At 38.6% G+C, this 25,373-nt stretch overlaps 1 protein-coding gene across 2 annotated transcripts in view; it reads right to left on the reverse strand.

Annotated features, from left to right (window-relative positions):
- Positions 1 to 3,040: 3,040 nt before the first annotated feature.
- The window catches only part of SLC41A2 (solute carrier family 41 member 2), a 148,203-nt gene continuing 125,870 nt past the window's right edge, over positions 3,041 to 25,373 (reverse strand). For both annotated transcript variants that reach the window (XM_089651842.1, XM_089651843.1), the window contains exon 11: positions 3,041 to 4,387. In XM_089651842.1, the coding sequence (XP_089507968.1) occupies positions 4,202 to 4,387 (186 nt within the window). In that variant the 3' untranslated portion in view covers positions 3,041 to 4,201. The remainder of the gene's footprint in view (positions 4,388 to 25,373) is intronic.

Raw genomic sequence — 25,373 nt, forward strand, 5'->3', positions numbered from 1 at the left:
GGCTCCCAGGCCACCAGAACTAGTGTCTCCATTTGCCCTTTATTTCCCCTCTATTACTTTTCTGTGGACAACCCAAAATCTGGGGTTTTCTGTACTTTCACTTTTGATGATGACAGTAAACAGGACAAACAGAGAGGCTAATGCAGGCTATAGACGGGGAGAAAACCAGCCGTTTTTTTAGAAAAACGAAAAATCGGTCGTTCAATCAGCCGACGTTACCACCATTGGTAAAAAAAAGTCGGCTGTTTTTCGTCCCGTCTACGGCCGGCAATTATATAGAATATGCAGAAGAAGAAGAAATTGAATATGAATAAAAAGAAGAAATAGAATATGCAGAAGGAGAAGAAATAGAGTATGCAGAAGAAGAAATAGAATATGAATAAGAAGTAGAAATAGAATATGCAGAAGAAATAGAATATGAATAAAAAGAAGAAATAGAATATGAATAAGAAGAAGAAATAGAATATGAATAAGAAGAAGAAATAGAATATGAATAAGAAGAAGAAATAGAATATGAATAAGAAGAAGAAATAGAATATGAATAAGAAGAAGAAATAGAATATGAATAAGAAGAAGAAATAGAATATGCAGAAGGAGAAGAAATAGAATATGAATAATAAGAAGAAATAGAGTATGCAGAAGAAGAAATAGAATATGAATAAGAAGAAGAAATAGAATATGCAGAAGAAATAGAATATGAATAAAAAGAAGAAATAGAATATGAATAAGAAGAAGAAATAGAATATGAATAAGAAGAAGAAATAGAATATGAATAAGAAGAAGAAATAGAATATGAATAAGAAGAAGAAATAGAATATGAATAAGAAGAAGAAATAGAATATGCAGAAGGAGAAGAAATAGAATATGAATAATAAGAAGAAATAGAGTATGCAGAAGAAGAAATAGAATATGAATAAGAAGAAGAAATAGAATATGCAGAAGAAATAGAATATGAATAAAAAGAAGAAATAGAATATGCAGAAGGAGAAGAAATAGAATATGCAGAAGGAGAAGAAATAGAATATGAATAAGAAGAAGAAATAGAGTATGCAGAAGAAATAGAATATGAATAAAAAGAAGAAATAGAATATGAATATGCAGAAGAAGAAATAGAATATGAATAAGAAGAAGAAATAGAATATGAATAAGAAGAAGAAATAGAATATGAATAAGAAGAAATAGAATATGCAGAAGAAATAGAATATGAATAAAAAGAAGAAATAGAATATGAAGAAGAAATAGAATATGAAGAAGAAGAAGAAAAAGTTGAAACATTGTATCTGTATCCATTTCAGATACAGATGTTTATATTCGGATACAAATAGATACAATGTTGCTATACTTTTAAATGTCAAATATAATATCGGACTGAAATTCTTTTTTTTTTTCTTATTCTTCTTTTTCATATTCTATTTCTTCTTTTTCTTCTACTTCTTCATATTCTTTTTCTTCTGCTTCTTTATATTCGATTTCTTCTTTTTATTCATATTCTATTTCTTCTTCTCATTCATATTCTATGTTTTTCCTTTTCTTCATTTCCTTCTTCTTTCATGTCACTGCTCATGCGCATTTTTTAAAATCGGAAAAAGATCAGCAGATTTGTCCATCATTGCTGTGAAAAATCGGCAGAATGACAAATTTGCCCGATTTTTTTCCAGCAGGACCGATAATTGAAAATGGCAAAAATCACTAAAAACGGCCGACCAATTACCGCACTAATGATCCAAAAATCGGCCGTTTTTTTTTTTCCGGCCGATTTTCATCCCATCTATGGACCGCATCAATCTCCCTAATAGGGGCACAGACAGCTGGCAGGGGTTCTAATCCTTCTCCACTCTATCCAAAAGTAAAAAAAAAAACGTTTTGCCTTTAGTTATACTTTAAAATGTTAAAGCCTGCCTTGGAAGTCCGAATGTGACTGGTCATGGACAGCAGATAGAAAGGAAGTTACCCAGCACAGGCTTTAGAAGTACACTCCCAATGGTCCAGTGAGCAGTGGAGTAGCGGAGGTGAACATCCTGATTTGAATTATTTGCTGTAAGAAATTACGATTTCCTAATGCTTTGCCTTGGTGCTTACCCCTCATGCCTTGCTGCCTTAAGCTGGCCATACACGTGTAGATTTTCAGAAGGGAATACTCAAAAAAAAAGGCGTACAAAAATTCTCTGAACATTCGATGAACGAATGTCGTTGGAAAATTGCCTTTTGCTTTTAACATTTGATTTTAAAATAAATGTAATTTCTGAACGATAACCACATACACTGGCCAAAAATTTGTTTGATCGAGAAAAGTTTTCCTTCCTGCCCGATTTGACCCCACTAATGGTTAGAAAACTAAACAAATATTCTTGACACGAAAATTCTTGAACAAAAATCTATACGTGTATGGCCAGCTTTACACGGAGGTCCACTCGCACCTTCTAACGAATACAGTTCTGATCTTCCTAAACCGTCTAATCAACTTTTGTGGCACAGCTATTTCCGTGGCTTACAAATGGTATTCCTTTGAGGTGTGCTTGAATTGATTCAGTGGCAACCTATTGCACTTCAAGCCTCTCACAAGTTCTGATAATAACAGGACGTACAGAGCTTCTACTAAATGCCCAACTGTCAGGATAGGAAATCTCTCCAAGCTGAAGCACAGACAAAACACATTTGAAGAGTGGAGAAAGATTACAACTCCTGACAGTGTTTTATTGCGGTCTGTGCTGTCCCGTCTTGGTGTCACAGGAAAAGTAAGTAAGTGAAAAGCTGCCTAATGGTGTCACAGATGCATACAAATCACCTGTTAATTTCAGCTTTTCCCCACTTCAGCCATATTTTTTTAAGTTTTGGATGGCGTTCAGTTTTAAAATAACCAACCACGGTTTCTTTTAAAGAGAGCTAGTTGTCTGAATGTCTCCAGCTTCAATACTTACTGAGCCACAGACCTGGAATTAGACAGCAAGTAAAGCATACTGGACATACATATTCATTACAGGTCAGTGACTCTGAATACAAAAAAAGCCATTGCAGCAATAAGACAGCCAGGCAGCTAGCATTTTCTGAAGAGCTCAGCGATAGCAGCCTACCTATTTATTCTACAAAATGTGTGTTTTATATAAACAATTCATTACAATTAACAAAGCAGTGAAAACCTAGAAAACCCCTTAAAAAGTGTAATTTCACACAAATCATAATAATACACTTTCTTGTCAGTTAAAGTTGAACTCCAGAAAGAAAAGACTGCCATTTAGACCAAGTCTGTTAAAAAAAAAAAAAAATTCATAAAATATATTTTAACATGGCTAATATAAATACAAGAATGTGTTTTGGTATTCATTGCCTCTAAGCACCTGCACAACAGTACACTGGAAAGGGAGGGGGTCCTACAGGCACTACTACAATAAACAGTGCTGTCTGTCTAAAACTGGCAGCTTTCTGACAGGAGGAGAGCAAAGTGACCACCTTGGTCAGTATGATGATGTGGTACAGTGAACAAACTGTATTGCTTAACTGCAGTGGAGACAACTAGGTCACTAACAGCTATTCAGCCTGGTATAAGAAATGGAGTGATCAGAAAACTAGTCCATCAGAATTACAGATGCTTTGGCAGGTATGACGGACCACATCTTTGTATTGTTACTATGCATTTTGCTGGAGTTCAGCTTTAACTTCTCATACTTAATGCTAAACATTACAATACATTGTTAAATTAGTATGAACTTTAGCAATTCATTTTATGTTAAAATAGCTAGAAATTGTATCATTTGCCCTCCATCAGAACAAACAAGTAATAAATTACAGAACGAAAAGTTCAAAACATAGAAGTACTGTCATAATGAAGTTTATGTTAAAATAAATGTAAGTACCTTATCATGAATACTAACAATTTTGCTAGCACATCAACAGGATGTCCACCTGGACCCAGAGAATAGACAACACCTAGGAATACTCTGTAGGTGAAATAAAATGAAAAACAAAGCCACAGAACATGCATACATAAAATGTAAAGTGCTTGTAGCAAAGTGAATAAGTCATCCACGCACCTACTGATAAGGGAATTTGCAAATTATTGATCATTTGAAACTTGTAGAAAATCGAAAGTGTTCACAGCTCTAAAACCCAGAACAAAATACGATTGTCCACTCTTGTTTAATTGGAGTCTGTGGAAACTATTTTAGCCGAACGTCACGTAGAGGTGGCTGGATTTCCACACTGGCTAGTCTCCAACATCTCCATCTCTATCCCCGATAAGCCACAAAATATGGAAGCCAACAGCAAGCAAAGCAGTTCCTAAAAGGTCTCCCAAAGCAGTGAGGTATGGTATAGAAAAACTGTCTGGGTCATTCCCCTTCCTCCAAATGTGATGCACCATCCAGTCTGCAATCCAGAGCAGAGAAAATACCTGAAAGAAAAAAGTCGATAAATAAATAGCAATCCCATGACTTTGTGTAGCAGTCCAGAGGCTTAGAATGGAAAGATTCTGGATTATAGCAAACCAACTGTGCTTTATTTGTGCTAGATCACAATGTACATTATTGCAGGGCACTGCTGCTTCACTTTCTGTTAGAAGGTATCTGTCCATAAAGATTTTTCCAAGAAATCATAAAATACATCAATGGTTATCATAAATCACTGAAGTAGGGGGTTTTACTAAATATTCTCCTCACACAGGGCACGACAAAAAAAAGAAAAATTCAGTAAAGTTATATACACATTAATGAGGTACAATCTGGCTTTCACGTGCAAAAATCCCTAACAGCTTACTTATTTCTAAAGCCAATGACCACTATTCATTACTCTTACTGTTAGACCTTTCTGCTGCCTTTGACACAGCTGACCACCTGCCCATCTTCATAAAACTCCACTCTCTTGGCCTCCAAGACTCTGCACGTTTCCTGGTTCTCCACCTACCTAAGTGCTCTTTCAGGGTCACCTACAACTCTACCTTCTCCTTTCTTGTTACCATATGGGTCCCCCAGCACTCTTTCCTGGGACCTTCTATTCATTATCCTTTTGTCAGTTGATAACCTTGCATGGCTACCAATACCATCTTTATGCTGATGACACACAAATCTCTCTCTCTACTCCTCAGCTCACCTCTTGAGTCTCTTTGCGCATCACTAATATACAAACTGTTATATACTGTAAGTATGAATGTAACACCACTTTCTAAAACTAAATCTTTCCAAAATTTAGCTCATAATATTCCTTACCCTCCCAATGTTTACTCCCCAGAATACCACCACAACTATCCTTTCCTCTCTTTGTGCTCGTTATCTCCCTCCTCCTTGGCCTACCTCTACATAGGCTATCTCCCCTTCAGTCTATCGTGAATGCTTAAATTCATCCACCTTATCAATCACTCAGTGTTTGATCTGCTCTCTGCCAACCTTTCCAATGGCTTCTGTTTACCCAACAAGTTAAAATTAAAAATACTAACATGCACCCAAGCACTAAAATCTCATATGCACTTTACCATGGAAAAAACAACAAAAACCCTTCCTCACTGTGTCCCACTAAAGAAACCTCACCACTTCCTGCCTTGGTGACCATACTCCCATGGGGGAATGGAACTCTCCCCAATGGGGAAATTTAAACCTGACAGAGGTTCTAACTCTTCCCACCCAAACCACAACAAGCTGGCTGGAATGAGGTTCTACAGTAGAACACCTTTCCAGAGGCCCCCAACACAGTGATGAAAAGAAAAAGAATGGCAGCAGCCTTCTAGTCAGTCTGTAGCATCACAGGTTCTTCCTCTTGTCTGGTGCCAAGTGATCCTTACTTTTGCACTATACAGCAAAGACCTAATGACACATGAATGCGGTTTCATGCATTAGTATGGTGAGCCCAGACTGCCGTAATGATGTCTGGGCTCAGAAGAAGTGGTTTAAATAACCATGAAATCAACCCAAAAGACTAATGACATCTCATGGTGGAAAGGAATTACTGTGGGCAGCAGCTATAGATTAAAGTTGAGCACTTTTTCTTTCTTTTCTTTGTGTCACTTTAAAGTTGTAAAACTAGCAGGCATAATCCGACTTTGATCCACTCCACACAAACTGGAAATGTTTTTCAGATGAATTCTGTTTGAAGGGTATGTGCACTTACCTTAGGTTTCTGCATGCAGTTTTTGCCTACCTCCCTAAAGTCAAGATTTAAATAAAAGAAAACCCACACTGCGTGCACACATTTAGAGGTGCCTACTATTCACTGCCAGGTAGAGTAGAAGAGTTGAGATATAGGTTTACCCTAAGCAAAGACCTCAAGCTGAAAACTTGGAAGGAAAACCGTAATTAAATACACTGGTTTTATTTACATATTTTTAATGCATAGCATCGACACCATAAACGTTGTAATATTTCTGTTTCCTTATAGCTACAGTATACAAGTGCATTTACCTGCGTTTCTCCTCATTAAATCTTTCCACTAAGCTGACAATGTAACTATACATAAAAATATGCACTGGCTGTAGAGACTAACAGGCCTCTCTTCATCGCAGTAACCTAACTCATTATGCATCCACTAGGTGTGCTGACTTCAGTCCAGAGACTTTTTTAAGTGCGTGTTTTGCTTGGAGAACGCTCTCTACAGCACTGACTCCAGTTTTTTCTCCAACTGACAAATCCACTTTTGTACTTCAAATGTATACCGTGTGTACTCAAATGTACTTCTGATCTTACACTAACGCTATGTGCAGTGTGGAGCTGAAGAAGGTACAGGTAAAGACCATTGTGCTGATGTGCCTTATTACTCAAACATACATTAACCACTTGCCCGCCAGAGGATTTACCCCCCTTCCTGACCAGGACAATTGCGCGGTCATGCAACACTATACCCAAATGAAATTTACTTTCTTTTTTCCCCACAAATAGAGATTTCTTTTGGTGGTATTGGATTACCTGTGCGTTTTTTATTTTTTGCGCCATAGAGAAACAAAAAAAACAGACCGACAATTTGGAGGAAAAAAACAATATTTTTGACTTTTTGCTATTAGTCCTCATGCACACTGGACGTTTTTACAGTGGCTGTTTTTGGTTTTGGAGTTTTTTCTTCTACAGCCAGTAAACTCCCCAGCATGTTATCCTTTGTGTCCATGCACACATAGACTGTAATCAGTGTTTTTTGGCTGGAAAAAACCCCCAGAACTAGTGGGTTTCTAGAGGAGTTTTTTTTAGCTGTAATAACGCTCTAATGCTGAAAAATTTGGCAAACCGGCGTTTTTGGTCTTTTTTTTGAGCAAAAAAAATGTTTCTTTTTTTGGGAAAAAAAAAAACGCTAAAAGCACAAACGTGAAAAAACGCTGCTAAAAGCTAATGCAAAAATGTTAAAAAAGGCTGAAAACCTCATGTTTTTAACACGACTTTACACAGTAACATTACCAGCATTATTAAAATGCCCAGTGCGCATGAAGCCTAAAACATGTCCAGCAAAAAAAAAAAAATTTCGTCAAATTTAGGCCAAAATATATTCTGCTACATGTCCTGGTTAAAAAAAAATCCTAATACATGTGAATTAATTGGTTTATGTGAAAGTTATAGCGTTTACAAATGGCGGTATATATACTGGGATTTTGTTTTTCACTAGTAATGGCAGCAATCAGCGATTTATAGTGGGACTGCGGCAGGCATTCTGATGCTAGGGGGAACTGACTTGGTGTCACTGACATCCCCAGTGACACCAATACAGTGAACAGTGCTAATAAAAAGCACTGACACTGTACTAATGGCACTGGGCAGGAAGGGGATAACATGTGGGGCGATCAAAAGGTTAAGGGTGCTGTTCTACTTTGTGCAGTGTGTGCGCTTTCAACTGTAAGCACACTGCTATGCAGAGCCATGAAAAAAAAAAACAGTGTGCAGGAGCTGACAGGGGAGAGAACTGTATTGTTTACATACAGTTCTTTCCCTCCGCCGGTACCCACTACCAAATTAACACCTGCCCTGGCACGTCATAGCATTCACTCGGCACCCCAAGAAATAACAGAATCCAACTGCAATATTCTTGCACTGTCAAAACCTCCACTTTTATTATCACACGACACACAGAAGGATATATCTTCTAGTCATCACAATCTGCATAATAACACACACCAATAAGAATGTGAGCATTACAGCATGAAATAGACACATCTTTGACAGTGTCACAGCATAGAATTAATACATTACCAAAGCTACGGAAGACGGGAAGGAACAGACCCTATCGAAACCATAATGCACAGGGGGTCGCGGAGAAGCCTTAAGCACGACCAATTCGGTGAGCCCATATAGTCTTGTCAAAAGTCAGAGCTTCGCCTTTTTCGCATAGGAAGGCTTCCAATTTGACCGCATTCAGACTTCTCATTATATACCCTGTTAAATTCTTGTGGCAACTTTCCCGAAATGGGAGTGCACCACACCCACCTCAGGAGGAGTTAGCAGAAAGGTTCCGTTAGTCACACCCAGCCACTTTACTGGCAAACTTCTTAGCTCGTAATATCACACTTTTGCCACAAATCAGCTTCTTATCTACTCTTAACTTAAAGATTTCTAACTTCTTAAACAAGTAAACATTTGTAAATGCACAAACAAGTTCTTATCTAATTTAAGCAGTCCAATGTAACATTTCAAGATGTCACAAACACGGTCAATCTCACAAACACTTCTTATCGGTTTTAAGCAGTCCAATGTCTTGTGACTCTGTTCCTTTAGCCTAGAGAAATTACATCAGTGTCATTTCCTGTGCTTCTGGCATATGGGCAACGATGCTTTATTGTAAAAATTCCCCAAGAAACAAAGGGTCCAAGGCCGAAACATTTCATAGCTCACCAGACCTTAACCCCCTTGAATTCCTTTTTTGGGGTATGCCAAAGGAGAAGGTGTACTCCATGAAAATCACAGATATGAATCACCTGAAGGAAAGCATCATGAACGAATGCGCTCAAATTGACGGAAATGTTGCGTTACTGCATCGGGTTCATGTGCATCTTGCAAATCACATGGAGCTTTGTAGCACAAACAGTGGAAATCACATTGAAGAGGTTATTGATTAATATTCCAATTAAATAAAATGTTGTTGAAAAATGTATTGAAATCTGTTGAAAATATGCATTTTTCCTACATGTCCAGACTTTAGGGACACCGTGTACAATAGCTCAGCAGGAGGATTTCCCGATCCATCTCAAATGCTATATTAGATTTTTTTCTTTTATTTTAAGTTTTACCAACATGGTGTCATTGGTAGGTTTGCTTTACTTAGTGAATTCAAAAAAAGGTAAGGACAATCCTGTGGAACTGCTGGAAAGGAAACGGTCTGTTGGCCAGACGGGTTTCTATGAACAATACCTTTTTTATTGGTATGTTTAGAACCTGTTTTTTTTTTAATGCTGACAGACGTGTTTGCATTTGTAAGTGCTATTTTGTTAAACTTTAAATTTTTAGACCTTTCTGAAAAAGAGACCAAAGACTGACCACTCTGAATCCAGAAGAGTTCAAAGATGGGCATACTTCCCAGGGCTGAGCTCCCAACACTATCCATCCTGACACCTGCCATGAAGGTTATGGCCAACCGGGAGGGCCATGAAAGCCTGGGGGGGGGGGGGATGATATCATCACATAATTTCCCCAAGAAAGCTGGCAGTTGGAAGCAAAAAGCCCTTTTCACATGCTCACACGGATATACTAGTTACATTAAAAGGCAGTGAAATGCTTAATGCGTCCTGTGAAGCCAATACAGAGCTTTCCTATTCACATCCTGTCACAGTGACCATTATCATTGTTAAAAGAAGAGTAATGAGGATGTGGCCGTCAATAAATCGAAATAGAGGTTGTCACTGTCTCCAATGTTTCGGCTGGAGTTCTATTTTAAAGTAGTATATAATATCCAAGTATTTATTTCAGACTTTTTTGTTCCATGCTAATTAAAAAAAAGGCTACACATATTTGTGTTTTGGAGTTTGCCATTTAAGATATAATTGAAAGCAGCTAGTAAAATCACAATATTATAGATTTCTGCCCTGTCACTATAATTATAGTTAATTTTCACTCTCCTTTCATACTAAGGGAATCTTGCCTGCCACCACTGATAGCATCTGCTCAAGCTGCTGTAGGGTTAATGTACCAACAGAGTACGCACACATCACCTGCTCCAGGCTCCACTCACCCCCTGCACAGCTGAGCGGTGTTAAAAAAGTAAAAAAATAAAAAAAATTATATATATATATATATATATATATATATATATATATATATATCACTGCTCAAAAAATGAAAGGAACACCTTTTAATCAGAGTATAGCATCAAGTAAATTAAACTCCTGGGATATTGATCTGGTCAGTTAAGTAGCGGAGGGGATGGTTAATCAGTTTCAGCTGCTTTGGTGTTAATGAAATTAACAACAGGTGCACTAGATGGGCAACAATGAGACTATCTTTAAAACAGGAATGGGTTTGCAGGTGGAGGCCACTGACATTTTTTTCCCTACTCATCTTTTCTGTTATTCAGTAGTTTGGCTAGAGTCAGTGTCACTACTGGTAGCATGAGGTGATACGTGGACCCTACATTGGTTGCACAGGCAGCCCAACTCCTCCAGGATGGCACATCAATACGTGCCATTGCCAGAAGGTTTGCTGCATCTCCTAGCACAGTCTAAAGAGCATGGAGGAGATTCCAGGAGACAGGCACTTACTCTAGGAGAGCTGGACAGGGCTGTAGAAGGTCGTTAACCCATCAGCAGGACCGGTATCTGCTCCTTTGTGCAAGGAGGAACAGGAGGAGCACTGCCAAATCCCTACAAAATGACCTCCAGCAAGCCACTGGTGTGAATGTCTCTAACCAATCAGAAACAAACTTCATGAGGGTGGGCTGAGGGCCCACGTCCTCTAGTGGGCCCTGTGCTCACTGCCCAGCACCATAGAGCTCGATTGGCGTTTGCCATTGAACACCAGAATTGGCAGGTCCGCCACTGGCGCCCTGTGCTTTTCACAGATGACAGCAGATTCACCCTGAGCACATGTGACAGATGTGAAAGGGTCTGGAGAAGCCATGGAGAACGTTATGCTGCCTTTATCATCGTTCAGAATGACTGTTTTGGTGGTGGGTCAGTGATGGTCTGGGGAGGCATATCCATGGAGGGACACACAGACCTCTACAAGCTAGACAATGACACCCTTACTGCCATTAGGTATCGGGATGAAATCCTTGGACCCACTGTCAGACCCTACGCTGGTGCAGTGGGCCCTGGGTTCCTCGTGGCACACGACAATGCCCAGCCTCATGTGGCGAGAGTATGAAGGCAGTTCCTGGAGGATAAAGGAATTGATACCATTGAATAGCCCCCACACTCGCCTGACCTAAATCCAATAGAACACCTTTGGGATATCATGTTTCAGTCCATTTGACACCACCTGGTTGCACCTTAGACTATCCAAGAGCTCAGTGATGCCATGGTCCAGATCTGAAAGGAAATACCTCAGGACACCATCCATCGTCTCATTAGGAGCATGCCCCGATGTTGTCAGGCATGCATACAAGCACGTGGGGGTCATACAAACTACTGAGTACCATTCTGAGTTGCTGCAATTAAATTTCAGCAAAACGGACTAGCCTGCTGCATAATTTTTTCACTTTGATTTTTGGGGTTTCTTTGAATTCAGTCCTCTGTAGGTTGATAATTTTCATTTCCATCAAACGATGGGACATCCTTACATTCCCACATTACCCAGTTCATGTTAGTATAGATATCCAGCATATTTTTCCCCATTGAGATTTGATGTGTTTTCAAAGTGTTCCTTTTTTTTTTGAGCAGTGTATGTATATGTATATGTATATATATATATATATATATACATACACACACACACACACACATACATACACACACACTGGCCACTTTATTAGGTACACCCATTCAATTGCTTGGTAACACAAACTGCTAATCAGCCATTCACATGGCAGCAACTCAATGCACTTAGGCATGTAGACTTGGTGAAGATGACTTGATGAAGGTCAAATCGAGTATCAGAATGGGGAAGAAAGGGTATTTGAGTGACTTTGAATGTGGCATGGTTGTTAGTGTCAGACGGGATGGTCTGAGTATTTCACAAATTACTGATCTACTGGGATTTTCACACACAACCATCACTAGGGTTTACAGAGAATGGTCCAAAAAAAGAAAATATCCAGTAAACGGCAATTGTCTGGACGAAAATGCCTTGTCAATGTCAGCGGTCAGAGGACAATGGGCAGACTGGTTCGAGATGATAGAACGGCAACAGTAACTTAAATAACTGCTAGTTACAACCAAGTTATGCACAATACCACCTCTGAATGCACAACATGTCGAACCTTGAGCACACCAGGTGCCATTCCTGTCAGCTAAGAACAAGACACAGAAGCTACAATTCCCACAAGCTCCCCAAAATTGGACAAGAATAGATTGTAAAAATGTTATTTGGTCTTAAGAGTTTCTATTTCAGCTGCGACATTCAGATGGTGGGGTCACAATTTGGCGTAAACAACATGAAATCATAGATCCATTCTGCCTTGTATCAATGGTTCTGGTTGGTAGTGGTGGTATAATGATGTGGGGGATATTTTCTTGGCACACTTTGGGCCCCTTAGTACCAAATGAGCACCGTTTAAACACCATGGCCTGTCTGATTATTGTTGCTGACCATGTCCATCCCTTTATGACTACAGTGTCCCCATCTTCTGATGGCTACTTCCAGCAGGATAATGCACCATGTCACAAAGCTTAAATCATGTCAAACTGGTTTCTTGAACATGAAAATGACTTCACTGTACCGTACTGTCCAATGGCCTTCATAGTCACCAGATCTCAATCCAATAGAGCACCTCTGGGATGTGGTGAAATGGGAAATTTGCATCATGGATGTACAGCTGACAAATCTGCAGCAACTGCATGGTGGTATCATGTCATCATGGACCAAAATCTCTCAGGAATGTTTCCAACACATTGTTGAATCTATGTCGCAAAGAATTAAGGCAGTTCTGAAAGCAAAAGGGGGTCCAACCCTATACTAGCAATGTGCACCTAATAAAGTGGCTGGAGAGTGTATATTATTATATACACAAAAACACAGTGAGTGATATATCCATGGGTGCGTTTGCTTGTTTGCGATGCTCTCTAGAGTGATATTCAAATATTGCAAATACAAGCTAACAAATCCTTTATGTCCAATGGTTGTTACAAACTCATTACCACTTCTTTGCAAACTGTTATTATGCATGTTCTGACTATGTTCTGATAGATGTCACTTAGAGAATTAATCTTAATGCCAACTACAGCCTTGTGAGTTTGTATTACATTTGGTTGAAATTGTGACGATATTGCACTTATGAAAGCTACAGTCTAGAATAGCTGTACACAAGCTGGATGAATATCTCCATATTCCAGGAGGTACGTAAATGGCCTACATCTACAGCAAGGGCATTATTTAACTTTAGTCAAAGCTGAACAGTTTGTGTTTATCTAATGACACCCCTCATCTGCATAGGCAGTTTTTTGGTAATGGTGAACTAACCCTTTAAATGAGATATAAAACATTTCTTCAAAGCTTGGGTTTGTGATGAAAGTCATGACATGTAAATGCATTCTGTTTCTAGACAGCAATGATGTACTTCTTGTCAAGGTGAAAGATGCCAAGTGACTCTGATCACAGGACTTCTATAATCAATGCCAGGAGCTAGAACAGAAAGCACACTAGGGAAAGGAACACCAGATTACATTTGTTCTACAGAACATTGTTTCAATCATCTTTAGAAAAGAAACAGTCATGAATGCAAAAATGTGTATCAATACAATCAATCACAAACACTCACCAATCCCAATAATATAATAATATGTGAAGTAGATTAAACCTACAGTTCTAAACTACGCCCTTCACTGTATTGATGCGGCTACGTAAAATGTGGAATTTAATATTGATTTATTCAGCAAGTTCAATACTCCTAGCCACACAGAGGACCTGCTCATAGAGTAAAAACAGAAATGGTTATAAAGAGGAACATGCTACATAGCTAAAGACAAAAAGTCATAACAAGTATTTTACGCTCTTTAAAATATTACTTGTAAATGTTTCTTTGCGAAATGAATGTTCACCCCTTGACAACTCACAATATCAGAGTCCAAATTTAGCACAGCTGCTATTGAGTTCCTGCAGAACAGCCATCACAGCAAAGAGAAAATAGCTTCCAACAGCAACAATTGTTATTTTTCTGCACACGTTTTTAATATAATATTGGCAAAACGTGTAAACCAAATCCTGCGTAGACCAATAGTTCTTCAAATGATTGATGTTTTACACTGGAGCTCATTTATGAAAATGAGACAAGGTCATCAGCCACTCATAATAACATGGCAATGTTCCAATGCAAGTTAAAAAACCTGTACTATGAAAATACAGGGGGTGCCATTGCTGACCTCTCTCTAAAACTTTACCCTGCCCACCTCCACTTTTCCAAATCTTACCACTTGTCTACCAGTCAGTGGGTTTATTGTTCTGACTGTTGTGAGGCACAATTGTTACTTGCATACACATGGTGAAGGACACGTGGTATGGCTGGATCGTAATACGTTCTAGGTCCCGGAGCCCAGAGGCTTTAAAGAGCTTTAAGTGAGATAAGGCCTCCATTTCTAGGTCCACATCTTAGGGTGGGTAAACATCTTAGGGTGGGTACACACGGATCTAAAATTTGTCCGGTTCAGTGGGGAGGATTCTTCCATCTCTCTTGCTTGTGTGGCTGAATGAAAAAGAAATAAGTGTGTATACTCAACTTTAGCTGATAGTTAGACCTCATGAGTAGTGTAAGCTGTGTACTGACCTTTATATATTTGAGCTGACTGATGATGTTTTTTGCTGCTGGGAGAGTCTGCTGCTGACTGACAAACAGAACACTAAAAAAGTTACCCACTTAAAAAGTTTTGCCCATTTGGTTTGGGGGATCCATTTGAGGGAAGTTTAGTTAATGGAGTTTAGTTGCTCAGACATTTCTTGTTTTGTTTTACGCTACAGACGTACAGTACAAAGCCCTCTTCTGCATTCAAATGGTTCGCTTGCTGCCATGCTAAACAAAAGTGTGGGACAAACCTGTTTGGACTGTTCCTGGATGCCCCTGTTTCATGCACAGATTATTGCTACATGCTGAATGAATTAACTGCACTGCTGGATTGTTGGAAAAAATCCTGCAATAGTCCTAGCCCAGGTACTACTTTGGAAAACTTTTCTGCATAATGTGCAGGTAAAAAAAACTACATATAATGGATATTCTTCTTGAAGAAGAAGCCGGTCTCTAATTAAAAATTGGAAATATATCTTAAATGCCAAATGTTCTCTTGATTATCACTGTGAGACTCATTTTTCAAGATGTCCTAAAGTAGAACTATAGGCAAAACTTTTTTTTCATTTTGGATAGATTAAAGGGAGGGTTGTAACCCCTATCAGATTTGTTTCACCATTTTACTTCCTGTAACACAGCCAAACAGGAGGTGTGAGGACATACCTGCAAAATTAAGGAAATTCTTTGGGCCCCCCTAGGTCACCAGAACCAGTGTCCCCATTGAAAGATTTCCCATCTATTATTTTTTGGGGACAACCCAAAATTTGGGATTTTCTTTTATGTTCATTTTCAATAATAATGATAAGCAGTACAAATAGAGAGGGTGAATCCCCCTAACGGGGACAAAGACAACCATAAAAACGGACAGATGTGTTCTAATCCCCCTCCACTCTATCCAAAAAAAAGTTTTGCCTTTAGTTATAATTTAGGCCAGCCATATCGCAATGATCGAAATTTGGCCAGTTCAGGAGGAACCCACCTAATTTTGATTTATGGGCACCCTGGTTGTACAAGAGTTTACCTATTGATTGACTTCTGTACAACAACCCTGTCTGTTTTTTTTTTTTACCAAATGATCGGTGTCGTTGGCTATAGCTGGCAACACTGATCATTGTGTTGTGACTGTGGGGAAGACACAACAGGAATGATTCCCCCATCTACCAATTAAAAGGTCTCATTAAAACACTTCCAGCCCACCTACATTCAGAACTTATAAATGCGATTCTGGATCATCCAGAAATCGGGGACTTCTACATGCTGCCCAAAATCCACAAGCCAGTAAATCCAGACCCATCATAACAGGTATGAACACACTCACCGAACAAATCTCAGGCCTTGTAGAAAATTTTTTAAAACGGTTAGTCAAGAACACTGCTAGTTTCCTGCAAGACACAACTGACTTTCTGAACAAGATCAACAACATACAATTACCATCTAATACACTTCTAGTGACTATGGATGTAGTATCCTTGTATAGTAATATCCCTCACAAGGATGGATTAGCTGCATGTGACAGATCCTTATCCTCACCAAACCACAAATACACTGCTGAGGATGTTACACAGCTCATTGAATTCATACTTACACACAACTACTTTACTTTCAATAAAGACATCTACCTTCAATGTATGGGTATTGTGATGGGAAGTAAAATGGCACCCCAATATGCCAATTTATTTATGGCTGACCTGGAGGAAAAATTCCTGAACAGCATGGAACAAAAACCATACAGATACTATCGCTATATTGATGATATTTTCATTATATGGACAGAAGGTGAAGAAAACCTAAAACAATTTTACTCATTGATCAACACTTTTCATCCATCAATCAAACTAAAAATGGAATACTCAAACACACAAGTCAATTTCCTAGACACCACAGTATACAGTTGCAAGAAAAAGTATGTGAACCCCTTGGGATTACGTGGAGTTTTGCATGAATTGGTCATAAAATGTGCTCTGAACGTCATCTAAGTCACAACAATAGAATAACACAGTCTGCTGAACATAATACTCCACAAACATTAAATGTTGCCATGGTTTAATTGCACATAACATGTAAACATTCACAGTGCAGGGAGGAAAAAGTATGTGAGGCCCTAGCTTAATGACTTCTCCCAGAGCTAATTGGAGCCAGGAGTGAGCCAACCTTGACTCCAATCAGTGTGATGATATTGGATGTGTTGCTGACAGCTGTCCTGCCCTTAAAAAACACACACCTGTTTTGGGTTTACTGGTTTTAAGAAGCACTGTCTGATGTGAACCATGCCTCGCAGAAAAGAGCTCTCAGAAGACATACGATCAAGAATTGTTGACTTGCATGAAGCTGGAAAGGGTTACAAAAGTATCTCCAAAAGTCTTGATGTTCATGTGTCCACGGTAAGACAGACTGTCTACAAATGGAGAAAGTTTAGCACTGTTGCTACTCTCCCTAGGCGTGGTCGTCCTGTAAAAATGACTGCAAGAGCACAGCGCAGAATGCTGCATGAGGTAAAGAAGAATCCCAGAGTGTCAGCTAAAGACCTACAGAAATCTCTGGCACATGCTAACATTTTTGTTGACACATCTACAATAAGGAAAACATTAAACAAGAATGGAGTACATGGAAGGACACCACAGAGGAAGCCATTGCTGTCCAAAAAGAATATTGCAGCACGTTTGAAGTTTGCAAAAGAGCACCTGGATGTTCCACAGCACTACTGGCAAAATATACTGTGGACAGATGAAACCAAGATTGAGTTGTTTGGGAAGAACACACAACACTATGTGTGGAGAAAAAAAGGCACAGCACACCAACATCAAAACCTCATCCCCACTGTAAAACATGGCGGAGGGAGCATCATGGTTTGGGGCTGCTTTGCTGCCTCAGGGCCTGGACGGATTGTTGTCATTGATGGGAAAATGAATTCCAGAGTTTATCAAGACATTTTGCAGGAAAACGTACGACCATCTGTCTGCCAACTGAAGCTCCGCAGAGGATGGGTGATGCAACTGGACAATGACCCAAAGCATACAAGTAATTCAACAAAACAATGGCTGCAACAGCACAGAATACGCCTTCTGGAGTGGCCCAGTCAGAGTCCTGACCTCAACCCGATTGAAATGCTGTGGCATGACCTTAAGAGAACGATTCACACCAGACATCCCAAGAATATTGCTACACTGAAACAGTTTTGTGAAGAGGAGTGGTCCAAAATTACTCCAGAACGTTGTGCAGGTCTGATCTGCAACTACAGGAAACGTTTGGTTGAGGTTATTGCTGCCAAAGGAGGGTCGACCAGTTATTAAGTCCAAAGGTTCACATACTTTTTCCTCTCTGCACTGTGAATGTTTACATGTTATGTGCAATTAAACCATGGCAACATCTATTGTTTGTGTAGTATTATGTTCAGCAGACTGTGTTCTTCTATTGTTGTGACTTAGATGACGTTCAGAGCACATTTTATGCCCAATTCATGCAAAACTCCACGTAATCCCAAGGGGTTCACATACTTTTTCTTGCAACTGTACATCAGGGATGATAAGCTTCACACCTCAATATGCAGGAAACCTACTGACAGATACAACTACCTCCACAGTTCTAGCTTTCACCCCCAACACACAAAACATGCCATCATACACAGTCAGGCCGTCAGATACCACCGAAAATGTTCTAACCCAAGAGACAGAGATAAAAATCTCGGAAAACTAGATGACTACTTCCATAAGAAAGGTTACAAGGACAAAACTATCAACACCAGAATAAACACAGCCTTGAGAACCCCAAGAGAAAACCTACTTCAGTACAAGAAGAAGAAAAAAAAAAACAAACAACCGTGTACCTCTAGTAACCACATACAACCCAGCACTAGAAGGAATAAGAAAAATAATCAAAGATTTACAACCCATCATAACAGAGGATGGAACTCTGAAAGAAATATTCCAGCAATCCCCAATACTGGCCTTCAGACAACCCCCTATCTCAGAAATAAACTAATCAGTAGGAAACTTCCTTCTGATTATGATGTCACAAATAATGGAAGCAAACCCTGCAATAGGAAACGCTGCAAACTGTGCAACCAAATCAATCTATCAAAAAGTGTCAGACACTCAAAAGGGATCTTCAGTATCTCCAGATCATACAGCTGCACCTCTAGTAATGTTGTGTACCTTATCCAGTGCAGAAAATGTAGCAAAGGATCTTATGTTGGCGAAACAGCACAGACATACCATCAAGGAACATAAAGAAGATGACTTCTGCACACCTGTGGGACACCATTTCGCACAACCAGACCACATTATGGAAGACCTCAATATTTTAGTTCTTAAAGGAAATTTCAAAACTATTCAGGAAAGGAAAACTTTTGAACTAAGAATGATAATTCTATTTGATACAAGAGATAACGGCCTTAACTTGGACATGGGATTCCTCACTCATTATCCAACAGTTTTACGACCCCCTCTGTGAGTGTTGCCCCCCCAGTCTTTGCTTTTGCTGTGTCTTATCTCTAGTCTAATCCTAGTCTTATAACCATTGCTGTGTACATTGTTTGTGTGTGTTTCTGTTTTTTTTTTTCTCCGCTTTTCAACATCTCTTCTAACATTCTGCTAAAACTTTGTGAAATAGTACTGCCTGGACCTTGAAGTAGGGGACATACCCCGAAAGCTTGTCCTCAAAATTGTATGTTAGTGCAAATAAAAAAAAAGTATCACGTCAGTACTCAATTGTTTCTGTCGCAAATGCACTAATACGGCTACAATCACCCCATCTACCTTAAATGTGTGGATGCAATTGACACTTTATTTTGGTTCAACACACAGGTTGAAAAAACAAATGTCTAATGTATGGCCTGCCTAAGGGAAGCATTGTCTTAAGGTAGACCTAGACCCAGTCACTATCATCTCAAAAAAACTTTAAAACATGTTAATGTAATTTCATGTTTAAATTTCTGCCCCTCCACAAGTGGCTGTCGCACATGATGTACTCTTTATTCATTAATTATTCTACATAGAAGAACAAATGATTGGGCCCTCCTACATAGAAATTTTCCAACAAGATTAAAAAATCTTTTTTTCCCCCTCTGTTCAATAATAAACTCCTCTAACCACCTGAAAACTCTTGTTATCGCTTACTTGGAGATCTCAAACAACCCCTTTATATTAAAATCTTGACTACCACTGGCTATTATCAGGCAGTTTACATCCAATGCAGTTCTGTGCTGCCTAGAGCAACAAATTGGACACTTTGTTACATCCCACTACTGCTGTAGGGGAGTGAAAGACAGAATCTGATTGACTCCTATGGGCAACACCAACAGATAAAAAATCCTTTTTGGTGTACTTTAATAATCTCATGCCTTAGCATTTGAAAAACAGAGGATTGGGACATTTTAAAGCTGACATTTGTTATTAAGGCGATATTTTACTGCAGCAATGTTATTTCAGAATTTTTTTTTTAATGAGACTAGTTTTATTGGGTTTTTTTTTTTTAATGCTAACATACAGTCATAAACTATATATATCCCCTTCTATCCCTGATTTCCTTGTGTGCCATTTGTACCATTCATACAAATCATTAGGTTTATTTACACATCTCTCTGAATCTCTTGTCACTCCTGTTACATCCATTATACAATGCGTGTTTCTCCTCTTGTATTTGCAAGCCTTAATCAATTGAAACGTAAAAAGAAGAAACTGCCTTTCCAGAGCTAGATAAGTTAGAGAGCTGCAGCGCATGCATATTGAGTAGACAGCTAAACAAGTGCTGTCAAATTTATACACTGTCAGGTTGCTTTCCCGAAAGAGAAATAAAATATTGAATGATAAACAAGATAAAGGACTCAGGAACCCTGGTGTATCTTATGAATAATAAAGAATACAAATCTCTGAAGACCAGTAAGGGGAGTTCAGCACTTAGTGTGCCTGAGTAAAATGTCTCTTCACTCCAGATTATTACTGTTATTCCTCCTCATTTAAGGCTCTTTCTTTTAAGCCAAAAACACTGCAGAATTTAACATATTTTGCAGCTGACCTGAATAGGTTAACAGACTTTAATATAACATCTGCACAATACTTTCCTCACTAAGGGTTAAACAAAATTTCAAAAGAAATTGGTTTGGGTCTAGGATTAGAATCACATAAGTGTCTGGAATTGTGAAGATGACTCTAGGGAGGCTATCAAGGGTACTTCATAGACAGTGCCCATTAATCTGTCTGAGAACTAGCCTAGAGTGGAGATCAAGCGAATATCAAATGGACCGCTGTCGTGAATACCATTTCGGGCCAGTTACAGCAGAGGTGAGATGTTCAGCTTAAAACTGCTAGAAAATCCTATTCAATATACAGTATGGAGATCATGGACCTGACCCTCTAATTACCAATGAGTCAGCAATTAAAGACTAAGGCATCTTGGCAGAATTAGGTAATATGTACAGATGTGGGTTAGCATGCTTCATATTCTAGGGCAAGTTTCATATTCCTAGAACACCGCGGTCTGTGACAAGTAACCTGTTCTGTCACCTCTTGTCAATGTAGGCAGGCCACTATTCTTCTTAATCCTCTACACCATGACAGCCACTGATTCCTCCACTTAAATCCATTTCTGTGTCTCAAGACTTGACAACTGTCTTGAAGCTGAAATTTTTTTCCAGGGAAAACTGAACTTACATTACTAACAAATATTTTCCAAACACCATTTTCCTTTTCAGCTTGGAAAAAATTATATGCAAGCTATCAAGGCACTGAAAGGTACCAACAACACAAAAACAGGCTAACAATAAAACGCAGATATTTTTTTAAATGCACTACATTGCTTATTTATGAGAAAGTATAAAAGACAACGATTTACAGTGGAACTGAAAAATTATGCTTTGTTGAAGATTTCAACCATGGTTTATTGAAGGGGAGTAAGGGAACATGCTTCCCCATGTCAGACGGGAGTACCTCTCCACCTTTAAAGTGGTATTAAACCCAAAAGAAAGCATTTGTTATCTTGCAGCTTAGATGTGATGGCTGCATTCATTTTTTTTTAGGCTTTCTTTCTTCAATTTTCATCTGAAGATCTATCCAGTAAGTCTGTTTTTCAACAGAAAAGCTCTCTTGCAGTTACAGGGATGGGACAAACCATTTAACACTGTTTGTTTACAATGATCAGCTTTTATTTATGTAAAACCTTTATCCCAAAAGGAAAAAAAATGTTTGCTGTAACTGATTATAAAGTATTAGCTGGAGTTCAGCTTCAATTTGTTATTGTATTTAAATCTGCTAGTACAACTAACACTTCTGAACCCCCAGACTAACAATGCTGCTTTCCAAATCTGCCCCCCCCCCCACCCCCGCTCCTTCATCCAGAGTGGTGCCTGTATAATACAAAAGGGTGTGTTTACTAGCCAGATCCCCATGTGAAAGCAGAGGGGGAAAAAAGCCTAAAAAAAAGAAAAATATATGTAGGTACCACAACTAATGATTGGCAAGAAGCAATACATTACATTTTTGGTTTTAATATAGCTTTAAAGCCCTACTCAGGGAATTTAAAAAAAATCCACCCTTGCAGTGACCCCCCTCTCCAGCACTGCAGGGGTTAAAGTGGAACTTCACTCTTCCAATCAACAGTGATTATTTTTAATCCTCATGCTGCTAGCAATTAGAAAATAAATAGGAAAGTATATCATATTTACTTGTTTCAAACTTTTTTTTACATTTTTTTACTTACTTCCTGGTTTCTTGCCTAGGTAAATTATGTCATACATCCCAGGAGTCTTCAAGAGAGGAGGAGGGGTTTTCTCAGCTAAACACACTCTCCTGCATTCATGCTTGAGCTAAGGGCAGATGGATTCCAGGAAGTAAATGCTATATGAAAGCACCTGCCCTTACTCAAGATGGCCACGGCCTGCAACACTAGGGGGTTGTTTTTTTTAAAGTGATTTCTCAGCAAAATAAAACATGGAGACATGGATGGGGGAATTTGCTTTGAATATTAAAAATAAGTTACTAAAATATTAAAAATGAATTAAATAGCGTTTTTGGTTTGTGGTATTCAGAGGCAGAGAAGATCTGCTTCAATGTTCATTATGTCCAGGGGTTAAAGTACAGTGTAGTAGTACATGCCTCACATACTGCTATGGTTGACCTCAACGTTCTCCTCTGCCCAAAGCTTCGGCATCATCGTGTACAATATAGGGATAGTAACACTGTGTTGTACACTGAGAAGGCTGAAATGCAACCAGAGCTGATCGCAGCTTACAGTGCAGGCCATGAAGGACCAGTCGCAGTGCTGGAGGGACCCTGCTGGAGTGAGGAAAAAGGCAAGTATTTACACCTTATACATGCACCCATAGAAACAAGTATTTAACCTTTGCAGTGGGAAAGGGTAGATTTTTTTTTTCTAATTCCTGGAGTTGGGTTACAAAAAAGAAAAAAAAAAAACAAACCACAAACAAACAAAAAAAGACATTCTCGTGTCAACAGGCTTTTCACTTCAGAACAGCTTCTCTACCCAAACAAGTCTATGCGAATACAAAATCGGCTGATAAATGTAGGTCAACTACAACTGCATTGAATTTGGAATGTTTTAAGTGCTTAAAAGTGATGTCAATGGCACTCTGCATTTGCCCATCTGAGTACTTGGACATCAGCCCTAAAGCATATTTCATTTAAAAAAGTAATGTGTCCCAAATCTGAATGGGCTTCCAAGAACATCCTACAAAGTAAGATAAGATGATAAGTTTCTACTTATTACAAAAATAGGAAAATATATGACTGGTGACAGTATAATGCTACTTTCAAACGAAAAAAAAAGAAGAAAAAGCGAGCACCCTCAAGGTAAAAAGGAAAGCCACAAAAAGGCAACCAATAAAACCTTATATCATACAATTGTATACAGAAAGGTGCAGCACTAAAAACTTATAAATATCAATAAATCTATATAAATCAATATAAATAATTCGTGAAAAATGAATAAAAACAGTTCAAAGGTGACTCTTGTGCTCTGGTAAAATTGGACCCGGTATATGTGTGAATGGTAATGTAAGTAATGTGCACTCACTGGACGTGCATATTATATGCGCCTTATATTAATAATCCAGATGTTATCAGAAGGGGGGAACAGGAACTAGAAGGTCTTCCCTCTAAGGGATGATGGATCGTCAGACAGGATCCTTAGGGCTTAACAGGCGATCCACGTCCACTGGGTTCCCCTATGAGGGGTTAACCTGGTATTGCTCTCTAGGTAGGCAGATTTTCACTTATAGATGTATGATCCGTCCAGAGGTGATGTATCTGTAAATTCAAAGAGCTCCCCCAGGTGCAGGAACAAGGATACACCCATAGTGTAGTAGGTGATGTAGAAATTTTATTAAATTAATGAATATAGATGCATCATAGAAAATATAAAATCAGGGATCACATAGGGACTAACCGTCCTGTATCAAAAGATGGCCGCCGGAGCTCCACATTGCTCTGGCGGCGTGACGTCACGGCGTGATGTGGCTCCTCCTGCCGCGTATCGTGCTCAAGCACGTCTTCAGAGGGGGGTCGCCAATCACACCGCGCCTTCTGCTGCTGGTTTATACAGAAGCTGGCGCGTGCGCATTGTGCAGCCACCATCTTTGTGAAGATCAGAGTGTAGTGCACACGCGCGGAAAGTGCAGGCGCCATTTTCCTTTAGTTCTGTGCTATGCAGCAGCAGAACTTTTGTCTGGGTATTCAAAATATATGGCATATGATAAAAATAGCGGGTGACCAATATATTAAGAATTAGATACGATGGTAAATCAAAAGACTTCCTTATAGTATATGCGAGTACATAAAAGGTAAGTATATGGTACAAAAACGATTTCATTAAATAGGGAATACTGCTCAATGCGCATGCGTGAAAGGGTTAATGCCATGCTTCCGTGGGTATTAGTGAATTATGTCAGATGTGACATTGCAATTCCAAATCCATTAAAAATATTATTAGATACTTAATAAACCTTCATTAGCACAAATGAATAAATGGGAAGGTTTAAGCATGAACAATTAAATAAGAAATAAATATGTAATTTAAGTGAGATATATATTCAGTGTTTACACTACGGAAAGAATGGACAAAAGAAACTAATTGAATAGCATAAGAATTATATAGTAAACGAGTTGGATGACCATATGAAATTCAAATGCCTAATAACAATCAACAATAAAAGATCATAAATGACATAATATCACGGATCATAAAAAACAGATAATAATCATAACAAAAGCCAAATATAAAAGGGGTAATTAAAACTCAAATAAAATCATATATATTATATAATAAGTCGGACCATAGTAAAAAACAGTCCGTAAAAATGTATTAAATGAGTATAATAAACCCCTTATTTGTTAAAAAGATATAAAATGTGATATTAGTAACATAGAATCAGATAGGATAAAATGATTTATAGGAAAGAAAAAATGGTTTCTTAAAAGAAATAATATAAAATACAATAAAAGGTGTACCCAATGTAATAAAAGATGCAAGAAACTTCATAAATCGGAATAGAAAGAATTTATAAAAATCAACTATTTTCAATAACACAATTAATATCGACTTCA

Source organism: Staurois parvus, unplaced genomic scaffold (assembly GCF_062004578.1).
Source record: "Staurois parvus isolate SC_StPar_1 unplaced genomic scaffold, SC_StPar_1.0 ptg000025l, whole genome shotgun sequence".
In the NCBI taxonomy this organism is placed as follows: domain Eukaryota; kingdom Metazoa; phylum Chordata; class Amphibia; order Anura; family Ranidae; genus Staurois; species Staurois parvus.